The following is a 26,405-nucleotide window of genomic DNA, read 5'->3' on the forward strand; positions in this document are numbered from 1 at the left end:
ATTTTAAAAACCACTTTGATATTTTACATTGACAGTCCAACAAAATGTCAGTATTGAACTCAAGACAGTCTAAAAACATTTGGGTAAAAGATCAAAAATAATGAATACTGCAACTGTGAATACAATTAGGAAATTACATCTTTTCACACATGATCATGTGTTAGTAAGTTACTTCATTCATGTTTCAAGATAAAGAGAAGAATTATTATGCTGTCTTAAGTAACTGTTAACTCACTTTAAAAGTATGGCTGTCCATAGGTTAGGGAAGAGTTTAAAAAGTAACAGGAAGTTTCTCACTAGTAAGCTGGTAGCTGTAAATCAAAGTGAATGCTGGACTGGTAAATATTCATCTACCCCCCAGCTCAGACTCTCCCTCTGACACACTCTCTCTGTTAGCATTACCCTTTCCAATGGCCCCTGGACGGCAGACAGTGCTGCACCATAGCAGTCAGGGTTCACTACAAGTAACGGGAATGAGAAACCACAGCAAACCCCCGCCAAAGACCCAGGGAGCCTAAAGCACTGCAAATGCTGTGGCTGAATTCTCTCCCAACTATGAGGTTTCCAATGAGTCCTACCATTCCTTCAACACCACACCAAGAAAACAGAGCGGCAAACTGCAAAAGCAATAGAGCTTCAATCTCTGGGCGGAATGAACAGAGGCTCATGATCAGAGAAGCAGCACATGATCAGAGAAGAAGCCAAGAAATTTCAATGTTTACGCTCAGCTTCTTTCAAAGTCTATCCTTATTTTTTGACAAAACAGCAGCATAAGAAATGTGTCCATCATATTGAGATATTTATTATACTTCTGGAGGAAAAGAAATTATATTTTTCATTGACTACTGACATAAATATTTATTCCTCTACTGTCAACCAACTAATTCGAAGGAAAGCAGTCTAAAAATATGACAGGTGCCTGGACAACCCCATGGGATTCAAAACATGGTTATACATAAGCCATGTTTAAACATACAGAGGTTCACACCTGGGGCTTCTGGGGCTAGAAGACAATAATGACTGTCTGATTCTAAGTATTACCATTCACATTCCTTTCAAAACAACATAAAACCAACACAGAGCAAAGAAAACCACACGTGATTCAAGCCTTCAGCTGTATTAGGAAACAGTGGATCTCACAACTTTTAAGTTACCTGAAACCAGAGGAAAAAACCAAAATTTTCTTCACCCATCTGCCTCTATAAGCCCTGGGGGGCCAGGGCTGAAGAGGAGGTGCCAGGGCTGGGGTGGGGGTGGCGCTGAGCGGAGAGTGCAAGGCACAAAAGGCTTCAGAAGGAGAACAGAAGAGGAGAGCTGATAAAATAATCCCCCCAAGGGGAAAACCCAAACCTTGATGTGAAAATGCTACATATGGCAAGAACTTGAGGGTTCTGAGCACCAGCTACAGGAAAAAGCCTTCAAAGTATGCAGGGCCATTTCTCACCTATCAGGCTGACACAAATGAAAAGGTATGACACACAATACATTCTGCTGGCAAGGCCATGAAGAATGAGGTGCTCTCACGGACTGCTGGTGAGAACGCAAAATAGAGGGAAAACTATCTCACAAAACTACCCAGGCGTTAGCCTTCAACCCAACAATCTTACTTCACACCTCTAACAATATTCATTGCTGTTGTTGCAAAATATTAGAAAGTACTTAACTGTCTAAGCATAAGAAATTGATTAAATAAACTACTATGTATATATATTTATACACACACACACAATATACCATGCAGATGTAAAATATGAATTATGAAAATCTCTATGAACTGAGAAGGAATGACTTCTAGGAGATACAGTAAAGTGAAAAGACAATGTACAGAAGAGTATATATAAAAGGCTACACTTTGAAAAATAAAAATGGAGAAATAATTACATATATATGTGTATATACATTTACACACATACTATATTTTTACCTATGTCAATGCAGATACAGATAGTGTGTGTACTTATTTATTAATCTTTAAAATAATAAACACAGCAAGGAGAAACTGGACAACAATGATCTTCATAACCAACAAGCATGGTGTGAAGGGGAGCAGGGTGCCAAAGATGAGAGAGGGAATACACTAGGGTGAGAACACCATTTTTTCATAACTTAACTTGTGGAAACATGTTAAGTTCTACACATTCAAAAACTAAAACTACATCTAAGGATGTGCGAGGAGGGATCCTTAAACTTAAAAGCAAACTGAAATGGTGCACTGGATCACAGACCACTCTCCATGGAAGTCTGAGAGCTCCAGGTTGGGAGGACACGCTAGAGGTCAGCAATTAAACCAATGACCTCTACAAAGGCCTGGGAAGACAGTTACAAGAGGGAGAAGAGGAATCTGACTCGGCGACACTCCTTTCATCCATCTCTTTTCTGCCATACCTTGGGCATTCCTGGGCAGCCTCACTCATTGTTCAAGGCGAAGTTATCTCCATGCCTAAAGGTCACCCCTCCTTTTCCCCCTCCCTGAGATCAGATCTTACTCACTCGAAGGAGATGAACCCCTGTCCCAGGATAGGGTGAGACAAAATGGACCAGGTAAAAGGTCCTGTTTTCAAAAACAAGGGAAGGAAGGTGATCCTTGAAAAGTTGTCACTTTTCAAAGAATCTACTAGGTCTACCTACTTTTATCCACGTTAAATAAAGTTGAAAGACATAGAAAAGGAAAACAAATGAACCTGACTTTATTCTAAAGGAATAACATAACCCCATTAAAAGGGTTGGGGAGAAAGAACCAAGTAACTTAGGAACACAGTAACTTAAGAACATGGTACCTCATGAACACAGTTTGACTTCAGTCCTGGGGTAGGACAAGGTTGGGGGGTGGGAGCGGGGTAGGAGCAAGAGTGACAAATCCTGAACTCTTTTTAGTGAGTTTGTTTTTACAGTAGTGTGGGAAAAGCAAATATAAAACTATTTTAGACATATTTTCAGTTCAGTTCAGTTCAGTCGCTCAGTCGTGTCTGCTATTTGCAACCCCTGAATCGCAGCACGCCAGGCCTCCCTGTCCATCACCAACTCTCGGAGTTCACTCAGACTCACGTCCTTCGAGTCGGCGATGCCATCCAGCCATCTCATCCTCTGCCGTCCCCTTCTCCTCCTGCCCACAATCCCTCCCAGCATAAGAGTCTGTTCCAATGAGTCAACTCTTCACATGAGGTGGCCAAAGTACTGGAGTTTCAGCTTTAGCATCATTCCTTCCAAAGAACTCCCAGGGCTGATCTCCTTCAGAATGGACTGGTTGGATCTCCTTGCAGTCCAAGGGACTCTCAAGAGTCTTCTCCAACACCACACTTCAAAAACATCAATTCTTCGGTGCTCAGCCTTCTTCACAGTCCAACTCTCACATCCATACATGACCACAGGAAAAACCAGAGCCTTGGCTAGATGGACCTTTGTTGGCAAAGTAATGTCTCTGCTTTTCAACATGCTATCTAGCTTGGTCATAACTTTTCTTCCAAGGAGTAAGCGTCTCTTAATTTCATGGCTGCAATCACCATCTGCCGTGATTCTGGAGCCCCCAAAAATAAAGTCTGACACTGTTTCCACTGTTTCCCCATCTATTTCCCATGAAGTGATGGGACCAGATGCCATGATCTTCGTTTTCTGAATGTTGAGCTTTAAGCCAACTTTTCCACTCTCCTCTTTCACTTTCATCAAGAGGCTTTTTATTTCCTCTTCACTTTCTGCCATAAGGGTGGTGTCATCTGCATATATTTCTCCCGGCAATCTTGATTCCAGCATATGCTTCTTCCGGCCCAGCATTTCTCATGATATACTCTGCATATAAGTTAAATACGCAGGGTGACAATATACAGCCTTGTCGTACTCCTTTTCCTATTTGAAACCAGCCTGTTGTTCCATGTCTAGTTCTAACTGTTGCTTCCTGATCTGCATATTTTAGGACTAAGTAAATGAGAAATAAATACATTGATATTGTTGGGAGCCAGGAAGAAGGGACATAAATATGAACTGGGACAAGGTAAGAAAGAATCCTAGGGGAATGGGCAGGAGGTACCAGTGTGGACTTATGATTTCTGAAATACACAAATGTATGTATGTCTATATGCAAACACATGAGTACTGGGGATGCAGTGAATACACCTAGTGCTCAGCTGCTGTCCAGCAGTGTTCCCCGCTAAAAGCAACCTAGGTTTTTAGAGAAATAGCTGATTCTAAGACTCAAACAGATAAGCCTGGAACAACTTGTTATGCCAGGAAGTAAGGCAGTACTAAAAAAAAAGAAAGAGGCATGTTATCAGAACACAGAAGCCAGTGTGAAGGATCTCCCACTGGTGAAATCTGAGCCAATCTAAACATTCAAATGATAAGTTAAGTACAGTAATGAATTTTTAAAAAATGCATGTCTATACCAATAATAAGATGACAAACAAATATTAAATGGACTTCTGTTTACACTAAAACCCAAAGGGCTAACAGGTGAATGTGAGGGGGTGCTGTGGTTGGAGAAATCATTTTTGCAACCCTTATAGTAAAGACTGGTTCAGGCAAGAACAATCAATAGATGCTAAATCTAGAGGGAAATTTGGAAGCAGGTATCTTAAAACTTAACAGTGTCAACTCAAAGACTGCTTATTAGTTTCAAGGGAAAAAATTCTAACTATGCAGTAGTGATATCAAAGAAAATCCTGTAGGTGATCAAAAATTCCATCACCAATGAGGGGCAGGTGGGCCTTTTGTGCCCCCAGATGGCTGTGATGCCCTGAGAAGGACTCAACACCATTCACATGGTGTTTTGGTCTGGAATGCACAACCTGCGTCTAAGCATGAGGAAATATTAGACAAACAAAAATGAGGAACATCTTCTTGGAAAAAAATTTTAAAAAGTACCACAGTCTTCAAAAATGTCAATGTCATAATAAACACAGAAAAGGTGTGAAAATGTTAACAGATTAAAGGAGACTAGAGTCACAATAAATAAATACAAAGCCTGATCTTAGACTGGAGGGGGAAAAAAGTGCCAAAAAGGAATCACCAGATCAACTGACAAAACCATTTAAGAGTAAAGGATCATGATGCATACAAGTTATTCTTAAAGGACTCAAGGAAAAAAAAAGTTTTACACACACACATGTACAGAGTGTGCGAGAGAGAATGAGAGCCTGAGCATACAAACAGTAAAGCAAACAGACCAAAACGCTGCCAACAGGTGACGCTGATTCAAGAACATACGGGCATTTCATGCATTACTTTTATTTTTGACAATATTTCTGTAAGCTTAAAATCATTTCCAAATAATAGATTTTTAAAGTTCAGATTTACATTAAAAAAAAAATCAAGAGTTGCAAACTGCATCCCAGAGACTTAGGTTACAGAGTTCTGAATAGTTACCCATATCACAGATGGTATAGGTTTATTAGCACAGTATTATTAAGCTTTTCCTTGATTTCTCCTATGCCCAAACTATACAAAATTCTCAGATTATTTTCTAGTTTTGAAAAAAGAGAAAGAGCAAAACAAACAGGCCAGACAGAAGTTGAGAGGAAGAGGAAAAAGTAAACTATAATTCTAAAAAATCTAACAAGAAAACTGGGCCTTTAAAAAGTTCTAAAATAGAAATAATTCTACAAGTTAAGAAAAAAATTTGATTCTTTACAAGCTAGCTGGGAAGGAAGGTTTCAATGACAGAAATAAGCTCTACTGAATGCTTAACAGACTCTGATCTGGAATAAAACATGTCCAAATCTAATACAGCTGTTAAATTTAATAAATTCTAATGCTACCCTGGAGAAGAAACTAATTTCAAAGCAAAGTTCTTCCCAGTTTTGTGTACATTGGATATGGAGACAGGAAATATGCATGTGCAATAATAATACAAGAATTTCACTGAAACCAGAAAAAATAGCTAATGTAGACAAATTGCGAGGCAACGGTACAATGCAACATTATCAATGCTTAAAAAGTTCCTTACAGAAAAGCTTCCGAATGTGAAGACCTGTCCATCCATTAAAAGCGCTGCCGTGTGGTTACTGCCTGCGGTAACTTGTGTGCTAGGGCCTGGCAATGCTTGAACAAGAGTGGGACATCCCCTAGGTTAAAAAAAAAAAAATTTTAGTCAATTTCTCTCAAGATCCAACTGAAATAAAGATCAATAAACAATGTAATAAAAAAAAAAGAAGAGATAAAAGGCACTAATAAGAATATTCATCAAACACTTACTTAGGTACTATATTATGCCTATCTCCAGTCTTCATATTAGGTACACAAAGATGAAAAAGACATAATTACTGACATGACGGAGATTCATAAAAAGATTTCTTGAATTTACTACTCTAACTATGGACAAAGAATTATTATTTTTTCTGAAAGACTATACCTACATTTGTTTTCAAAGAAAAAAAAATGTTAACTTATAAAGTGAATGGTAAGTCAGAGAGCTCTACAAATATTTGTTAAATAAAATAAAAATCATGCGCTGATTTACCCAGAATACAATCCAAGGACCACACAAAACAGTTTTATGTCTTCCTTTCTACCCTTTTCCCACTGAACTGTCAATTAACTTTTCATCTTCTTTTCTACCTTTTTCCACTGCACTTTAATTTTAGATTTTAGCATACAGAGTATCTCATGAGTTAGAACACCATATCATGAGAGGCACTACGGCAGCAGCTGCAGGCTCAGACCCTAAAGCAGACTGCCTGGCTGTGAGTCCCGGCTCCACCACGAAGCAGCAACATACCATGACTCTCAACAAGTTATTCATCCTTTTAGTAGTTCAGTTTTCTCTTCTTTTACATGGAGATAAAACTAAACCGTGTTTACCCCATAGGCTTCCTATGTACAAAAAAGAAGCTCATATATGTCAAGTGCTTGGCTCAGTGATTAGTACACAGTTAGTAATTAATAAATGGTAACTATTATGATAAATGGCATCCTTGGATCTGTCATATCTGTTCTTGTAATCACCCTTCTATCACCTTATTTATCTTTTATTAACCACTTTCAGTAATCATTATGTATATACAGAAGAATAATCACTTTAGAAAAAGTCCACACATAGGATAGCTCTGTTTCTGAGGTGCTGTAACACTTTAAATTTTTTTTAATTACATATAGTATATTTTTAAATGGTTATTCAGGCTGCAGTGAAAAATGAATTGGGAAGAGGCAAGACCAGCAGCAGGAAACCTAGTTAAGAAAATGTTGTGATAATATGGATGAGTTATAGTGAAGACCTGAACTAGGAACAGCGTGAACTGAAAGGAATGTTTTGACAGCTCTACAGAGACTCTGGAAATGGCTGATGGGGGGCGGGGGGTACAAAGAAGAGTTTCTGCTTAAGTAACAGGTAGATGGTGGCAACATTCACTTAAGATAGAGAAAGATCTAGGAAGACAAAGAGAGAAAAGAGATAGTTTTCATTGTAAGTTTCTTCTATAATTTAGGTAGGAACAAAGGAAGAAGAGCTCACAGAAATCTAGAACATAACAAACAATGAACTCTGGGAAAAAGTGCTATGTAGAGAGTCATTTCAAGGAAAGAGAAATACTGTACACACTGAATGCCTCAGAGACAGGGACAGATGACCACTCAATTTTGCAAGAAGTCTTTGGTAGAGGTAGGCGTGATACTATGCAGCAAAGGAGGCACTCACAGTGGGGTCAGAGTCTACACAAAATCCCTTCAAAATCTTAGCAGGAAAGGGAAAAAGAAACGGGAACCAACAGCTAGAGGGAAAAAGAGCTGAAGGGGAAGCTCTGTCCTTTTTAAGAACTTGCATAAGTTGAAAGAGAGAGTAAAGATGAGGGGATATGGTTCAGAGAGGAGACAAGAAACAGAATCAGATCCCCATGGAAAAGGCAGAAAGGTCTCAGGGTGGGGACATAAGCAGGCCCTCTTTCAGGGTAACGTGAAGAAGGAGCATAGAGGAAGTATGGACGCAGGCAGGTTTGTAGAGTCACTGGGCTGAAGAACTTCGCATCTAATGTTTTCATTTTTGCTGTGATAGGAATAGAGGTCAAGGGCTAAGAGCAAGAAGAAATGAGTGAGGAGAAGATCTGAAGAATATGCAAAGGGTATCATGGTGAGTGGAAGAAAGAGAAACCTAGACCACAAGTTTTTAACCCAGATCCAAATGACTTACAGGAATTCTAAGAGTGAGCTTCAGATTTGTGAAACTTTTAATTTTATAAGCCAACTTTTAAGTGTATATCCTTATGTCTGTTTTTCTGAAGAGACAGCCCATATCCTTCATCACATTCTCAAAAGGGCTTAAAACAAACAGCTCAAAACTAGACAACAGAGGGATCACTGCCTACTGTAGACGGACTGACTGAATCTATAAGTCATAACAATCTGTGTAAGTACAGTGATTTCCTTTTCTTTCAGAAGTCCAAGCGAGACCTAGAAAATGTAAGTAGACTGATTCATGCTTGAAGTTTTGTCACACCTTAACATCAAGATCAAGAGGGTGAGAAAACTGAGGATACTGGTAAGGGTAAGGGTGAAGAAAATAAATGACAATCTCAGACTTCGGTTGTTAAGTGATACTAGAGAGTAAAAAAAAGTAGAGAGCTGCAGAGAATGAAGTACTGATACAGTCAAACACCAAGTAAAGCAATGCTAAGTAACAGAAGAAAAATTTGTCATCAGATTATGTGTTGTTTAAAATGAAAAATTCAGAGTTAGAGATATCCATTGTGGGTCCTGGGAATGACCTCCATGAATTTGGAAGTAAGGTTCACTAGATCTAACTAAGGTGTCAAGGTGACTATATTGTACGGGACCATTCAGGAGCATGGTAAGACTCAGACTGGGAAAACACTGTGAAAACTACATTTTCAAAGAATGAAAGGAGGTGACTAACAGCAAGATGTGTAGTAACAAAAGTGGAGGAAAGCAGAACGGCTCAGCCTCCAAGGAGTAGTCGTTTCTACCTGAGGGCACAATAGTATGGCTAGCCTGAGTGGTTCTCAAACCTGAGGCACCATGAGCTTTCGCAATAATCAATTACCATGCCAAAGGATTGTGTGGTGAATGATAGGGCTTCCCTGGTGGCTGTCGGTAAAGAATCTGCCTTTAACGCAGGAGACCACCTACAGTGCAGGAGACTTGGGTTCTATCCCTGGGTTGGGAAGATCCCCTGGAGAAGGAAACGGCAACCCACTCCGGGATTCCTGCCTGGGAAATCTCAGGGACAGAGCAGGCTGGCAGGCAACAGTGCATGAGGCTGCTAGAGTCGGACATGACCGAGCAACTAAAGCGCCACCAAAGCCCTCACAGAAATGTCCGGTTTGATCCAAACAAAGAATTATTGGGAAAGTTGCTGTAACTGTTGATCTGTTTGCAGTTTATGCAGCATTTTCATATAAACTATATCACTGATTATCAAAATAATTCTATGTATAGATCTGATGTGCTTTAAAAAGGATTTTCCCAAAGTTGGTGGCATTTCTTCTAATAAACTCTTTCATGATACTAGAGTCCATTTATTAAATTATTTGGTAAACAGAGGAAGAACTGGAAACAAACATTACATCTGTATGTGTATGCATGCCAGGCATTTTGTAGACACTATATTAATTCTTTAACAATCCTATGGGATTATTTAAACTAAGGCTTAGTAAATTACAGTTACATAGTTGGTAAGAGATGAAACAAAGATCTAAACCTCGTCTAAATGGTTCCAGACACCATAATGTGTAGCATATTAACACAGAAGGAGGATTTATTAAAGCAAGAAAAAGATGAAACTCAGAAACATTAGAAGTATCAAGATTCTACTGGGGGAAAAAAAAGAGGAGAATAAAGGCATCTAAACTATACAGTCTCCCAACATCCAGGTCTACGTTTACTGAAAATTGTAAAATAATTTGTAATTCAGAGATTTAGAAGCATACTGAAGAATACAAACAAACAAAAAAGAGGGCTGAGTGATGAGTGAATGCATAAAAATCCTCAGAAGCTTTTCGACAATCCCTTTTAAAACCAGCAACAGTAAGAGCCAACATTTATTGAGCATTTACTATGAGCTAGGCGCTTGTGCTAAGAAAACAACACGTACTATCTCCCTGAATTCTCACAACCACCTTCTGAGAGAAATATTTATTCCCATTTAAGAGGAAGAAACTGAGCCACAAAAACAGTTAACTAATTTGGCCAAGGTCACACTGGCACCAAGTGACAAAATCAGGCTCAGTCACTCTGGCAGGACAACATATGAAATAAAGAGAACACCAATAATGTGTTTCTACCTTCAGCACATGCACACTACAATATTTATCTTACATTCATCACACATTACTAATGTGTGCTATACAATAAATTTCAGTTAAAAACACTTGATTACGAGAAACTTAAAAAAAAATACCTTTCAACTCTATTTTCAACAAAATATTTATAAGTGTTTTGCTTTGTGGTAAGTTAGTTAATAGGTATGCTATTGAGGCTTTGTTCCCTCCATACACATGGTCAGCTCCTTTCAGAATCTGTAACAGTTCCTGACTCCTGCCTTCCAAATCCCATACAGATCCAGACAAACAGAGTAACCAGAATATTTACAGCACAGATGTGTTTGACTGGTTTTCATTTCATCCACCAGGTACAATGTGTAGGCATTATTTCATTCCATGCCCCAGCTTGACACTCCCCACAGCACATGGAATCAGCCTTCCAGTGACAACTCAATCAACAGAACCAGGAGTGAAAATTTACATGTTAGGAAAGAACAACTTTGGGCAGTTAAGACAAATCCCACCAGAGTTTAATCTCCTTAAAAAACCCCTAACTGTTTAAACTTCAACATTAAAAGCTATCCTAGTTCATGAAGATATAGTCAAACTATTAAAAATACTTAGCATATTGCTATGATACTGTCGCCTGAGCAAGTCACTGCAAGGCAAGGTGTGGTGCTCACTGGGTGATAATCAGGATCAGGAGGCAATGTTTTTAAGTACCCTCTTCATCGGAAAAGCTGACATGAGGTCCTTCCCTTTCAAAAGCCGTTAAACCTCAAGGAGGGGTTGCAGAGTCTTGCACTTACTCTGTTCATTCTTCACACAGCAAAGTCACCTGAGGGTTGTAATTTAATCATAGATAAGATTTTCATTACTTCCCTTCCACTGAGTCAAGACCAGGAAACACAGCTATCTGTTAACTCTTTTCTGTGGAATGACATCCAAGTACAAAGTCTGATTTGTGAAGACGTGGCCCCCTTGCTGCACACATGACTGACTGCTCTCTCACGTCTAACTGTAAAGCACCTTTCCCAGGTTATGTCATGACTCACAAAATAATTGCCAGCTAAGTAACAATGCAAAAATGATGATGATGGTAATAATACTAAATCCTCTTCTGGGTCATGAATCTTCTGTGAGAAACAGAACAAAAAGCTTCCAAATTCTTCTCCCCACATATTACAAGCCCTGTCTCAGTCTCTGCAAGAGTGATGGTCATTAACCCTGTGAAACAAAATATCTGCTACCTTCTAAAGCCTGTAATAGTAACTGCTCAACCCTGCAAAGCCACTGATACTCTGTGATATCCAATGCCCAATATATAAATGCCATATCCAGTGACATTTGGTAAAGTAATTTTGTTAAAAACTTTTTTCTCTTTCCAAGCACAATACTTGTCACCAAGATTGTGCTGGTTTTATAAATGTCTTAACAAGTATCAAATGTATGCTTCACTTATGTTTTTAGTGAGAAGTTGAACTCAATGATACCTCAATTGTCTCTTCTCATTAGTAACAGCATTCATCAAAGCCACTAAGGACATTCCTGTCATCCTCATTTTGTGTGTGTTGCACTGAACATAGGTCTGAGCCTGTCCTCTAGGATGGACAGTGTTTCCTTAATCCTGGAGGCACACTAGAGTGTCGAGAGCATTTAAGGAAAAACTGATGCTAGCATTCTATCCAACCCTTGTGGCCACCATCTCCCACTTCCAATGCCCACCTCTCCACACATGCCTCTTAAAAATTCTAGACTTAGAATCTAGGCACGGTATTTTTGAAGTCCCCCAAGCAACTCTACTGTGCAGCCAGGATTAAGGATCACTGGTCTTTACTATGTAAATGGTATCATCCTTGCCACAGTAATGCAGTCGTTTCAGAATAAAGTGAAAATTCTGGATTTTATTTAATGACTGGAGTGACTCAGTGTATGTGAGTGAGAAATCATACAGTTCCAACTGATTTTGGCAGGTATCTTATGAATACATGGAAGAATTAGGCAAGAGCAGAGAGACAAAAAGAAAGGAGGTTGTGTGGCAGACTGGATTGGTGAGTCATGTCTAGCCTGAAAGGGCCCTGTATCTCCCAGACTTACAAATAAACCTGGTGTCAGTGACGGGGCAGCCATACATGGGGACCATTCAGGTCCTGAAGACCACCCGCTGCAGGGAGCACAAGTGACTGACAGACTCTGGCGATGCTTCTTTGGGTCCACGAGGCCATTCTTCCCCTGGGAAGCTACCAGCTTGTGACTGAGCTCTGTGAAGGATGAAAGCTGGCCTGGCCTGCCCAATGCAGAACTCTTCCGGAAGTCACCTTGGCTTGAGGACACCCCGCTGGCCTGGCTGACACTCAGTCAGCAACGCACTGTAACCTAACTCTTCCTGCCCCATTCTTCTTCCCTCTTTCCTTTCACAGGGGTCAGACCTACCTCAGGCCGACTCGTGTTCTCTTCCCTTTCACAGTAGTTTTCTATCAATAAACCCTTTGTACATCTAATCCTGCTTTAGCATCTTCTGGGAAGACATGAGCTAATAAAGATGAATTTTCTATACTTCTAACCCAAAGCACTCTCATTGTATTAAGCAGATGTGGACTCAGCTGCTGTGATGAAAGTCAAGAAACCAGGACTTAAACAAATAGAATTTCTCTCTCAGGCAAGCACCCAAGTATAAGGAGCTATTGCAGAAGTTCCATGGTGTCAGGGACCCAGACTGTTTCTATCTTGTGGCTCTTCCATTCTCAATACACAGTTTCCAACTCAGGACTGCTGTGATGACTTCTCCAGTTCCCCACTACCAGGCATGGACTCCAGGCAGCAAGCAGGGAGGGGAGACAGAGAAATGGAAGGGTATCCCCCTTCCCTTTAACAGTGACCCAGAACGGCGCACAGCACTGTAGTTCACACAGCCATATCTTGCTGCAATGGAGGCAGGAAAATGAAGCCTTTAGTTTCATGGTTATGTCATCAACTAAAACCTTATTACCAAATGAGGTACGGAAGAAGGAATAATAAAATATGTCCAATAGTCTCTACCACAATTAGTTCTTAACTATTCTGGATAAGTCAAAACAGTTTCTCTGAGGGACCATTTTGTTTGAAAATTATTCAAAAACTTTGATGATATCATGTTAATATTAGGCTAAAATTTTAAAATAGATAACATCAAAGAATATGAATATATCCTTTGCTGATTTATTAAAATGCCATTTGGGGATAGTCACTGTCTTTACTATTGCCATGAACAGCCTTTAAGAAGATATTAATTCTGAAGAATATAGTGTGATTTCCTGGTAATCATAATTGCTCTTACATTTTAAATGTATAAAATGTAAATCAACTTTTCTCCTAAAAGACAAAATCATTTGTCCCCACAAAAGCATTCAATCACAAAATCAAGAACCACCAATAATTTATGGACCACGCTTTCCAAAACTGTGGTATAAATACTATATAGAGTGTAGAAATATATATTTCGAAGGAAAAAAGTAAAGAAGAAAAAAAACCCACTTTCACACAAGATGTTAAAGTACCTGGAATTGACATCTCCATGTCCGAGCTGCCCATGCTGCCCATACCCAAATGTGTAGACATCACCATTTTCCATTAAAACCACTGAAATAAAAATTCAGAGCTTTATTTTTTCATTATATGCATTTTATATTTCTATCACAAGTATACTGAAAGCAGTTCAAGTTTCACTATTTAAAATTTGTAGAGCCATTAAGAATAGGCAATAGAAATAAAGACATTTATATTTAATGAGAAACAATGTAATTTTACTTCTGTAACAATATTTTTGTTAAGTTATAAAAATGTATAATGTTTTTAAAACATACAGTTTAAACTTATAAATGCCATTTAATAACACTAAAATTTAATAAAACATTGGTCTGAATCAACTGTTAAGTCTTTTTTTAATGAGTAACTACATACAAAATGTTCTCTCCTATCTAGGATAATTATATAGGTAGAGGGTCTGAGCTCTGCACGGTTATGTACAACATCAGTATGTCTGTCAGAACTTTAATATCTGTCAATGTCAATCTGTCAATATCTTACCAAATAAGGAAATATATTGAACAATAAAGAAAGAATTTTTTATTTTTATAAAGATTGATTAGTACAGCTTAAGCTATATAACCCAAATGCCAATGATTTAGTAGGAACTGAAATACTTTCTACATTTAAAAACAATTTTCTAATTTACAAATTGATATTTTCTTATAAATATTGCACAACAAAGCTGAAGATGTATGGTTTTTGCAAATGCTTTAACAGCAGATAAAACTTTACATTTATAAAATTAATACACTGTACTGGTACCAAATAGTTTTAAAATTATGTTTTAAAAAGCTCTTAATAAAGGAATTTGTGAATGCACATTTCCCACTGAACAGTAACAAAGCTTGTGACCAGCTTATAAAAAAATTAGAAAATTATAGAGTTTAAAATTATCTTCAGGAATTTCATGACTTGAATTATAAAATCAGTCCATCAGAAGACAGATGAGAAGTCAGATCTCTAGACAAGCATTCCACAGATTAAAAAGGACTGTCTAATAAATATGCTTTCATAAATTTGAGAGACGCTATAGCTTTTGACACACGGCTAACAGGTTACATTTGTCCAAACTAAACAAACAGGCTATTCAACACAATTGTAAAAATGCAGTTATACCCTAAAGTTCCAGCTGCTACCTGAGTGGTGAAATCCACAGCTGACTTGTACTGCCCGGAGCTCACAGTCAAATCGCACAGAGCCTGGAGGGTATGTTGTGATTTTGCTTGCATCCTTTTCTCCTCGTTCTCCACTTCCATCTGCAAGTGTTATAATTTGTAATTAAGCCATGACTCATCTTCAAAATAAAATTTTAAATCAGTTTACTATGGAAAAACAAGAGAAAATGTTAAAAGGAACAAGCGAGAAGGATTTGTAGCTGTTAGAAGTGATAGATCAAGAATCTACCTGCAAAGAAGCCAATTTTGAAAATATAATCTATATATTTCTGTTGGCAAAATACTACTAAATCAGTAAAAACACAGATAAGGCCTGGTTACAGATAAAGCCTTTTAATCTAATTGGTTATGTGATGTAAATGGGTCACTGAGTTATAGAAATAACAAAATTCTACATGTAAAGTTTATATGGGAAATTTTAGTTTGTATAAAAAATAACTGCATGCAAAGTCATTTAACAACTGTTTTAAATGTAGTGATATTGTTAGTGCTACTCATTAAAAAAAAAAAATTCTAGCTGACTTGCAAATCACTTAGATTTCCCAAACACATCTTAGGAAGACTACTCTGTCCACCAGTATTGCTAAACTAAGTTGAATTTTAAAAAATTTATAAAGATCAAATAGCTTTATCCAATTATTGTAGTTCAATGGTTTCCTGTCAATCATTTCATCTGTCCCACCTTGACTCTCAGCCAGTCTGCTTTGCGGATTTCTTTGGCTCTCAACCGCAACTCTCAACCAGACCTTCTGCTTTTATTCCTTCTTTCTTCCGTTCTTCTTCAATTCCCTACCATAAACTTGCTTTAAGACCCTCCCTCCCCCCCTGGTTTCTACATTAAATATTTTAGTATTTTAACTATAAAATTTAAAAACACATTCCAGAACATAACAACTTTCTTTGGAATGTGTAAATAAGAAAGGTAACTGAACTTTCCTAGTCTAATACTACAGATGAACTAAAATATGACTTCTATATCATCAAGATTCAAATTCCTTACACATGGAATAAATGTAAATCTGAAAAGAATTTCAGGTCAAATAGCCTAAGTTAACTGCTTTGTGATCCAATAAATCTAAGTAAGTGTCTATAATATGTGGATACACAGGTGCATCTACAGACACACATTTAAGATAATTCTGTGTTTTCACTACCATTTTAGAATACTAAACAGAATAATATCATTTCATGTTCATGTATACTTTCCTTACTCTAATATTTCTAATCTTTAGTAATATCCAAGGTAAAACAAAACTGGCCTAAATTACGAGTTCCATTTCTATAACTAAATGACTTGAGCATTTTAAAAAGCTTTAAACTCTTTACAACACTAGGACAGTAAAACCTCACTAATTCGGAATAACACATGGCCTATATGACTTACTGGAAAGGTCTTAATTACAGAACGTTTAAATAAAAATTCAGTTTTATTACCTTCAAGCAGTACAGATTATAGATTAAACTAAATGCTACAATAAATAAAATGTGGTTACCTACATTATAATTCAAAATAGGCCTATATTACATAAAAATGTACCATAAACATGAAAGTCCTTTAACATACAAGAATTAATTGCTGGACCCAGAGGCTGAAGGCACGCTGAAGGAATCCTTCATTTCTTGAGCCCTTGGTTTGAAAAGCTAGTGATTTTAGACAGGTTTCCCCTTAAAAGTATGGCCCTGAAAATTCAGAGGAAGAAGTTATTTTGAATTTTTACTCAAAAAAAAATCACAAATACTGCATCTGAAGTACCATAAATTCTGAATTAGTGAGAGGTTTTACTATAAAAGGATAAAGAATAATGACTGCTCTTTTGCTAAATTATCCAATATAGGTTTGCCAATTAAATGTGTACTTGTGTATGGAATTAAAAAAAAAATCACATTTAGTTTCACTCTACCCAAAATGCAATATATTTTTAGTTCAAAGACTCTTCATCCTGGAAAGATAGTGGAATGGTACTTCCCTGGTGGCTCAGAGGGTAAAGCGCCTGCCCGCAATGCGGGAGACCTGGGTTCAATCCCTGGGTCGGAAAGTTCCCCTGGAGAAGAAAATGGCAACCCACTCCAGTATCCTTGCCTGGAGAATCCCATGGATGGAAAAGCTTGGTGGCCTACAGTCCATGGGGTTGCAAAGAGTCGGACACAACTGAGCGAGCTCACTTCACTTCACTTCAAAGTATAAACAAGGGCCTATCCAAAAAGTAATAAGCATCTTCCAAAGACTATTTAAATAAAATGACAGATACATAAAAGATTTACAGCTTTATCTCAACTGGTAAAAATATCTCATTATTAAAGCCAACTCTGATTTATCATAGAAGACAAACTGTGTTCATTTAATTGTGCCAGACCTAACTATATTCAATGTTACACTTTAATTTCACTTTCTAAAAATTTATTGATGCCTAGTTAAAGCTTTCACCTTTGAATTTGGCATTTTGCCCTCTCTCTTCAATACAGAGATTAAATATAGATACAAACCCCACAATAGAGACACAGCATCAGGGAAAGAGGGAGAAAAAGCCTAGTAATTTACTGATTAAAATCATAGCGATTAAATGAGTAGTAATGACTATCATTTAGAAATTGAAAATAATACTAGAAACATTTTGTTCATCTAAACAAAACTTTTATCTATAAAAATAATTTGTCAATTATTATAGATGGTGAAATATTATAAGAAAAAAACAGGGATGAAATTCTTGATCACTAGCAGCAGCAGTGACAGAGGTTTTAATATTTATATCTATCTGGAATTTTATGTCAGTTAAAAAAATAAGGACAATTCTAATAATTTAGAAATTTACAAAAGTTTATCAAAGCAAAAAGATACCTAAACAGTCAAGAGTATAGCGCAAATTCAAAAATTAGGAAGTGAAATTTAGCAAGATTAATCCTGCTCAAATTCATTATTCAGAAAAGTATTAATGAGGACAAATAAAATAAACCTCAGATTTTTAGGAAAGTTAGGCCTAAATATTCTTATAATTGGCCATTTAGGCACATCTATCTTTTCCCAAACATGAATATGCTCATATATATATCATGTGATATTAAGACTCTGATAGCTATAAAGTTTTGTCTCTAAAGTATGGCATGTATATATATATTATTTACACTTATTTGTGTACACACACAGAGGAAAGAAGATTCAGTATCTAAAAGACTCTACCCTTAATTTTAATTTAAATCTATACCTTTTGGCTAATCTTATAAGCATGCATATTGCTGAATGTATCACAGAAACAGTAAGTACTTGGAACAAAATCACTAAAATAAAACAGCAAAGCAGTAGTAGTATCAATTTGCTAAGTATCTCTGGCTAAACACTGAAAATTTAATTAGCACAGTAGATAAGTGTTTTTGGGTGCTGGAACCTAAGAGACTTGGATTGGATTCCTGGCTCTATATATTCATTTGCCAGTTTAATGAAAACTGGATGCTGGATCTTCTCTTTTAAAATTTTTTTCTTTTTTAATTTTGACATTGGATCTTTTTAAGTTTTAGTTTTCCCATCTATAACAACATGGCACATTACATCACAAGGTCTTGTGAGAAACAAGTGCAATAATGTATGAAAAGTGCTCAGTCAATATTTACTACTGTTGCTCTCCCTAATCAATTCAGTAATCTGATGAAATAGATATTGTTATTCCATTTTGCAGTTGGGGAAACCAAGGCTTTAGAGTGGTTAAGTAGCCAGCCCAAAGTAATAAATAGTACAGCAGCTTTAGAAATTGATCAAAAATAAGGCTCACGTATTTTACCACCATCAAATGGCTGACATCTTAAATCTTTTGATAAATAAACTAATCATACATTTAACAAGCTCAAATTTTGTACCTTTAAGATAATTCTAAAAAAGAAAGCAAAGAATTCAATTGGAAAAATTTAAGCTACTATTCATGGAGAATTTTTATTTGCAAAGAAATATATATACATATATATACACACATATATATCAATTTAATTTTCATATCAACATATTCAGTTTGGAATTATTATTCCTATTTTTGAGATAAGGAAACTGAAACCAAAGAGGTTAAGAAATTTATGAATGACCACACAGTTGTAGTAAATGAAAAACAGGATTAAAACTGAGGCCTAATTCCAAAGGCCATATTTCCATTACACCATACCACTTCTCTACAGAAAATAGGTGTAAAACACAGAGATGATTTTAGGAGTGCCTTCAGATTTTCACGTCAGTCACTTCTAGACTATCTCTAGAACAATTCGAATACTCCTAAGAGTAGTATACTAAATTTTTTTTTCTATTTAAGGCACTGAATAGCTGAAACAAATGTTAATTCAGATAACTGTTTATAATCTATAGTTATATTCTTTAAATACTACATGTTATACGGATTATAAATTCTATGTATTGATTCAGTCTTATGCACTACTGGCCTCTGGTCAAAATTTGCCTGAAAACTTGACAGATCCTGTGACCTTCTCTGAATTCTCTCCAATCAGCCAGAAGCTCTCCAACGTTCCATCTCAGAACTCACTCCTGTTTACAATAAATCCATAATTCTTACCCTCCACACACCCCCACAAGAAAGTCACAGTCTAGAAGATTTAATCATTATTATCCTACAATCTGTACCACCAACATAATTAAATGTAAGGTAGAATACCGCAATTAATACAGTGACTTTCTCAATGGAAGATAAATAGAGTTAAGACACAAGAGAAAAAAAAATTTACACAGGAAAATAAATTTATTAAAAGACTATGACTATATGCAGCAAGAGTAAAAGCAGTGCCTGGCAAGGGGGTTAAATGATAGGAACAGAAAATGCAAAAGGAGCAACAAAAAGCAAACCTGTGGGTTTACAGTAAGTGCTAAGTTAATACCTTCCATATAAAATGGAACACCATTTGATAAAACACTACTTACACTTTAAAGTCGTTTGGTGGTAAAGAAATGAAACTATTTCACTCTATAAAACCATACAATCTGATGTTTTTTTAAAAAATGGCCCTACACTGTAATACTACAAAATCAGTCCTTCCAAAGAGGTTGCTACAGTCTCATAAAATAACCCCGTTACAGACAAGATGGAAGTTGCAAACTTTCTATAGCTAATCAGTGCGACATCATAAAAAGTGTTTTAAATTTGTAACTTGGTCTTCTTTAGCATTTATTTTAAATTCTGGAAAAAAAAAAACACAAAGATGACTGCCTATAACATACTAACATGGAGCTGAAAAAGTTTTAAACTGCTTATTGAAATGTAAATAGTGAACCTCAGGTAAAGTATTGGAGAACTCTACTTTCATATAACTGGTGAGAAAAAGACCTGATAAGAGCTTCTCTACTACTGGCAGAGTGGAAAATATGAGATCAGAAATTCGGGCAATAACTAAAATAATTTGCATAGCATACCCCAAATAGTAGTCCTTAGATTTAAATATTAATGGCACTGTTAAGAGTATCCAGTAAATAAAACAATCACAAATTTTACTATGGTTAATCACATTAGATTTAAACTAATCTCAATTTTTATTCCTACAGAATATAATTTGAATAGTTCTCTATTTGTGGCTTAACTAAAAACGGGGGTTTGTTTTGTTTTGCGTTTTTGCCTTGAGTGACGAACTGATAGACTGAAAGAGGCAAATAAAAATAAAATTGATTACAATATATTGCATGTGAAAGTTTAAAAATAAAATTCATCTGTAACAGTTCTGTAGCCCTCCCCCTAAAAAGAGAAAATATTACTTAGATTAACTTGTACAGAATATGTGTTTTTAAAATCTTCTGCTCTACTTTGCAGGGTTCATTTCAGGCATTTAAGAAAATATTAAATCTAAGTTGTACTACTCCAAGAGTGGCCGGTTCACACGCCAGGATTCAAGGCAGAATTTATACATAAATTTGTAAGTTCCCTGATCTTAGTTGATCCATAATTTCTTGTTTAAACAATTCTTGCTTTAGGAATATTTTTAATTAATCTAGAACTCAGATCTCAAACAATTATATGGCAAGATATTGCCAGTCACTCAAGATTTGTTGAGACCTATGACAGTTTCTGAGGTCTAGAGTAGGTCTACTCTTTACTGACATCTATCACTTTTAAACCTCAAATATCAAATATTTCATGTGTATTATATATATAAACTTATATTAAAACAAACGAAGCATCATAGAGGTTAACTCATTATCATTCTATACACTGAATTTAGCAATTCTGTTAATTCTGAAGCATATGAACAGCATTAAAAAAAGAAAAAAGGATTGCAAAATGCCAGATGACAGTCATCTAAGACCAGATAATGAAGTGTATAAAATAGAGAGCTGTAATTATTTTTTCCACCTTTCCTTAACCTTAGGAAATTTGAAAAGAAATGGAAAAGAAAAAGATACATTGTAAAATGTCTTCTTTTTATTAAAGTTAACAAAAAAATACAGTGAAATAAGATTGACAGTCATTGACAAACAGTACACTTTTCAGCATGTTCTTTCTCCTCAGGCTATATAACAATGATAGAAGCAAAGGAGAAGAATTAGGTTTGTGCATTTTCTCAGAGACAATATTCAAATAAGTGGAAGAAGTTGGGAAAGCATCCCGCCTAGTTGAGAAGGAAGACCAAATACCTTTGTGCTTGTCCCGCTTATGCTTTAGCTGTGCTGGATGGGATCTGAGTCTGGCTAGAGCCTGTTCTCGGTGGTTCATAAAAATAGGACCAGCAAATACAAGGGGGCCTGAGGAGAAACATTTTGTATGTGCATAGAAAAGCTCACAAAATGAAAACACTGCAATGAACAAAAGTAATTCAAACCAAAAAGCATGGAAATTAAAGTTTGGGACATCATTCTTTCTCCCAAATCCCCTGTTAACATCCCGCTCCCAACCATAACCTATTCACCATTCCACACACAAGTTTTAGTATCTTAAATATAGTTAATAAAGTACAAATTCTGATCTTTTATACTTATAATATTACTAGGTAGTTACTAATAGTCTCAAATAGATAATCAGAAAGTTCAAACAGAATAAATCAAATTTTCCTATAAATCTTTTAACATCACATATATTCACACTTAGTAAACCATACATTCATTAAAAATAAATACATTTCCTTTTAAAATACCTAAAACCAACTCAGTCTTAAATTAATGATTAAAGTTTAACAAGGTCTTTAAGATTTAATATCCATGTTAATCTTGATATAAAACTAGAGATTATTAATTTAACTACATTTTGTCAAAGAAAACAGGTTGTCAAAAACAAAACAAAAAATTCTTATGATCTGAGATACACATATTTATATATACACATTTATATCACACACACACATATATATACATACATACAAACATACATGTGTATATATATATGTAAAATCACTGCTTTATAAACACAGTATTTTGTAAGTTGTATTTTATTTTCTAAAAAGATAAATCTAACTTTATTTATGATTTCTGTAACCACATACACAAAATCAGACAGAATGATAAGCTCAATTTCACACTAATGATAAAGAAGGGAATCTAAACCCAGTTACAGTTTTGAAACATAAACCATTCTCTCATAAAATGATTTCTTTCTGAAGCCCCTCTGAGTACATAACACTATACATAAATATGTCCTGACGAAGATTACAGTCATTTCTACTTATATAATATATAAGAAAAAATTTATAGCCAAATTCATTTCAATAAAATTCAAAAACTGTTTTCCTCATTACTGTTGGGCTTGAAAATAAAACTTTATACTTTAAAGTTTTAGTTCTTAAAAGAACTACAGTTTCCTTGAGTTTTAGCAATATCAAAAATGCTTACAAATTTCAAAATAGTAAATTTGACAGTTAAGGAGTTACCAGTATTTGAAAAGGAAACTGACAGTATATACATACTGAACATTTAAAATTAAATTTCATTGTTACTCTCTATAGATCTTTAACTATAACTAATATATCTAACAATGGGACAAAGTTAAACTATTGCTCTGTAATAAACTTTGAAAAATGTCATGTTAAATACCAAAAGACCCTGCACTAAACATTAAAAATGGGTAGAAAAAATATTTTAAAATTATGTCTCTAGATACAGGAAAAAACATAAGCAGCATCAATTCTATGAAACACCAAGAGTAATATATCTTATGATTACTACAGATGGAAATATGCTAATTTAATGTTAATAGAAGAGCTAAACATTATTTTCCAGTAACACAGTATCAATCATTTTCAAACTAATATTATATAAACTAAGCTTCACCTTTAAAATGTAACAAAATGAGGCACATTTCAAATATGAACACATTCTTATCCATATGCCCTATTTTCCAATTGATTGACTAAAACAGATAATATAAATCACTCTAAAAAGTATATGACACTTTCTAACTACACAAAAGAATTGCAAATATTAAAATAACAATAATATTAAGCTGTATTACCATTTTATAATTCCTATGGTCTGAGATATTATTTCTTTCAGAAAAGCATTATACCCATAATATTCATAGTTCTTTAGCTTCTCATAAATTCAAACTTTTTAGAGACCTTTGTGTACATAAACACAGAAGGCCTACAAGCAATCACACATAGAAAGTACACCATTCAAACTCAACTTAAGTTACCATTTATACTATCAGGTTACCAGGCTATAAAATACTCTGTATCCCATGGACTAAAATAATTTTTCTTACATAATTAAGTCACTCATTTATTCACCAAACATTTTTTATTATCTTCAATGTCATAGATGCTGGGTATCACAGATATAATGACAAAGACACAGATTTCATTCAAATTCAGTCCACCAGAGAAGACAGAATGAAAACAAAGAATTGCAATATGTTCTGATAAATGTTATAAAGGAAATCTGTACACACTGTATCCTGAAGGATGAAAAGTGATCAAATCAACTTGGGTGAACTAAAAAAGTTTCAAAGACTGAGAAAAGGTTTGCCAAGAGAGAAAGAAGAGAAGAGAGGGCATTCCAGGTAAAAGGAATAGGATTTATAAAAGCAGGAAGACATAAACAACATTACTATATGGTCATTTAAAAAAAAAAAAAAAAACAGCTGAAATGGATGGAGTATAAGGTTATCAGGCAGAGAATAGTAGGAAATGAGTTTGGAGATGAATATACAAAAGAGGTAATTAATGTCTTTTGATACTATTAAGCCTCACTGCAGAGAGTGATAAGTCCATGAAATGTTTTCAATTAGTTGACAAAGACATATTAAATTAACCAACTTCAGGCACAGGTCCTAGGAACACTTGGACAAATATGATGACACCATCTCTGACTCAGGAAGCTTACAGTCTAATGACTGAGAAAGAGTTTACACAAAATTCAAGAAGAAATTATTCCAGTGTGCTAAGAGAAAACTGAGCATACTGGAGGGGCAGCCAGCAAATCTTGAGGGTGGGGAAGTAAGGAGTTCCCTTCAGAAAGTTACAGATTATACATTTCAAGAAGCTAAGATTATTATCTTTTGGGCCAGTAATTATATTTCCAGAAATCTGCCCTAAGGCAACTGAAATTTTTTTTAAAGATTTCAGCTCAAAAATGTTAATAACGTGTAATTATAACAAAACATTTAAAACAATCCAAAAAGAAGAAGAGTTAATAAAAAACTATGGTATCTTCTCTCAGAGAAAAAAATAGTAAGCCATTAAAACAAAATTTATGAAGAAAAAAAGTGCTTCTGTGCTATTTAAATTAGCAATGACAAAACGTCATTCATCAACATTTTCCAAAAATTAAAAATAATATAAGGCAGGTGGTGCTAGAGGAAAACACCACTCATATGTTAGTCTTGAGAAGATAAATTCTTATAACACTTAAAAAATAATTTGAAATACATTTTAAAGTTTAAAACAGACACACTCTCTGGCCCACATATTCTATCTCTGGGAAGCTCTACTATATAAATAAAAATTCCACTACAAATGGCTATAAGTTAAGGAATATTTATTATAGCAAAATCTACAAAAAGCTGAAAATAATCTTAATGACCACCAATAAAATATTAGTTGAATAATCTGTGGTATAGACAGATTATGAAATGTTATGCAGCTATTAAACAGAACATGGCAGGTCCATACCTATTGATATAGTACATGTTCATGCTGTATTGTAAAGTGGGGAAAAGATGCTGCAAACAACTGTGTATTTAATACAGTATCACTTCTGTAAATAAACTGCCTGAACTTTTACGTAACTGTTGATATCTGCACATGACTCTAGTTCAATGGAGGAGGATACAGAAATATACCTAGTAGGCTAAACCTCATTTGCTTTGTAAAAGAGAACAGGACGGCAAGGAAACAAAACTGCTAGAAAATTTTTAAAATGTGTATACCATAACATTAAGCAAATATATAAACTAAAATTCAGTCAGTGATTGTAACTGGGAATGTATAAAACCTGACTAGAAGATGACCAAGAAATAAAGTAATAATTTAATTAAAAGATATGTTTTTAGAAAACTTTTAACCTAAATTTCTATAATACTTTAATATGGTATTGCAATAAGGCACAGAAAAATTTATGTTGCAATCATTAAGGGGAAAAAACAGCATACCAATATACATCACAGTAAGAAATGATATAAAATATCTAAACAAAAAAATCTATAAATAGAAAAACTTCAAGAAGTATACCAAAATTCTATAGCAGTTATCTTTGGATTAAAATTTACATTGACTTTTTTTTCTTATTCATGTTTTCTAGGTGTGTCATATAATATTTTTATTTAAAAAAGGACTTTAATGTGTATAGTATTAGACCAGCTAATACTGGATTCAATAGGTCAGATCAAGAAAACAATGGCTTTTGAGGCTTAAAAGTCAATAGCAATAACTTCTCAATCCCCTTGAAACTGGAGAGACTATAACATTTATTTTTACATTCTAATTTGTAAGTATGGGAAACTGAATTTTTTCCTTATCAAAATGGAATCATCTTATTTTATAGAAGATGTAGTGGGTTTTGTTACTAATAATCAAAATTTTTGTGATGAGCATCCCAAAGTTGCAAGGAAAGCAACCAAGCAGAAACCAGAGCAGGAAAAGAATCAAATCCAAAGAAAACAGAAGTTTATTAAATAGCCCACCACCATCACTAGCATCCTCATCATCACCACCATCAAATGTTTACCTAGGGCTGAGTATATATGTCAGGTATTTTCATGCATATCACTTTATCCTCATCCTTACTTAAGTGAGTACAGTTGCAACCCTCATTTTAAAGGTAAGGAAACTGAGATTCGGAGTGGTTGTACTCCAAGTAAAAGTTAAGAAGCCAGGATATGAACCAAAGTCTAACTTCAGAACCTATACTCTCAACCACCACGCAATATAGCCAGGCTAATTATAAAACGTATTACTCAAATGAGACTCTCTACTGAGAGCGAAAGAGGGCACTGTAAGTAATATGTCCAGACAACAGGACTGTCCCAGGCAAACAGGAGGCATAAAATAGGACTGTCCCAGG

The 26,405-nt window shown here is 35.4% G+C and overlaps 1 protein-coding gene across 2 annotated transcripts in view; it reads right to left on the reverse strand.

The window, feature by feature from the left end:
* MYCBP2 (MYC binding protein 2) overlaps positions 1-26,405 on the reverse strand; it is a 267,214-nt gene that overhangs the window by 144,150 nt on the left and 96,659 nt on the right. Inside the window, exons 18-21 of one of the 2 annotated variants that reach the window (XM_040266905.1) lie at positions 21,549-21,656; positions 14,903-15,022; positions 13,736-13,817; positions 5,936-6,053 (exon numbers count right to left, since the gene is read on the reverse strand). In XM_040266905.1, coding sequence (XP_040122839.1) covers positions 5,936-6,053; positions 13,736-13,817; positions 14,903-15,022; positions 21,549-21,656 — 428 coding nt within the window. Of the gene's footprint in view, positions 1-5,935; positions 6,054-13,735; positions 13,818-14,902; positions 15,023-16,505; positions 16,687-21,548; positions 21,657-26,405 lie in introns of those variants that run through there. The other variant, XM_040266904.1, reaches the window with a different exon arrangement.

This window comes from Oryx dammah, unplaced genomic scaffold (assembly GCF_014754425.2).
Source record: "Oryx dammah isolate SB20612 unplaced genomic scaffold, SCBI_Odam_1.1 HiC_scaffold_24, whole genome shotgun sequence".
NCBI lineage: Eukaryota > Metazoa > Chordata > Mammalia > Artiodactyla > Bovidae > Oryx > Oryx dammah.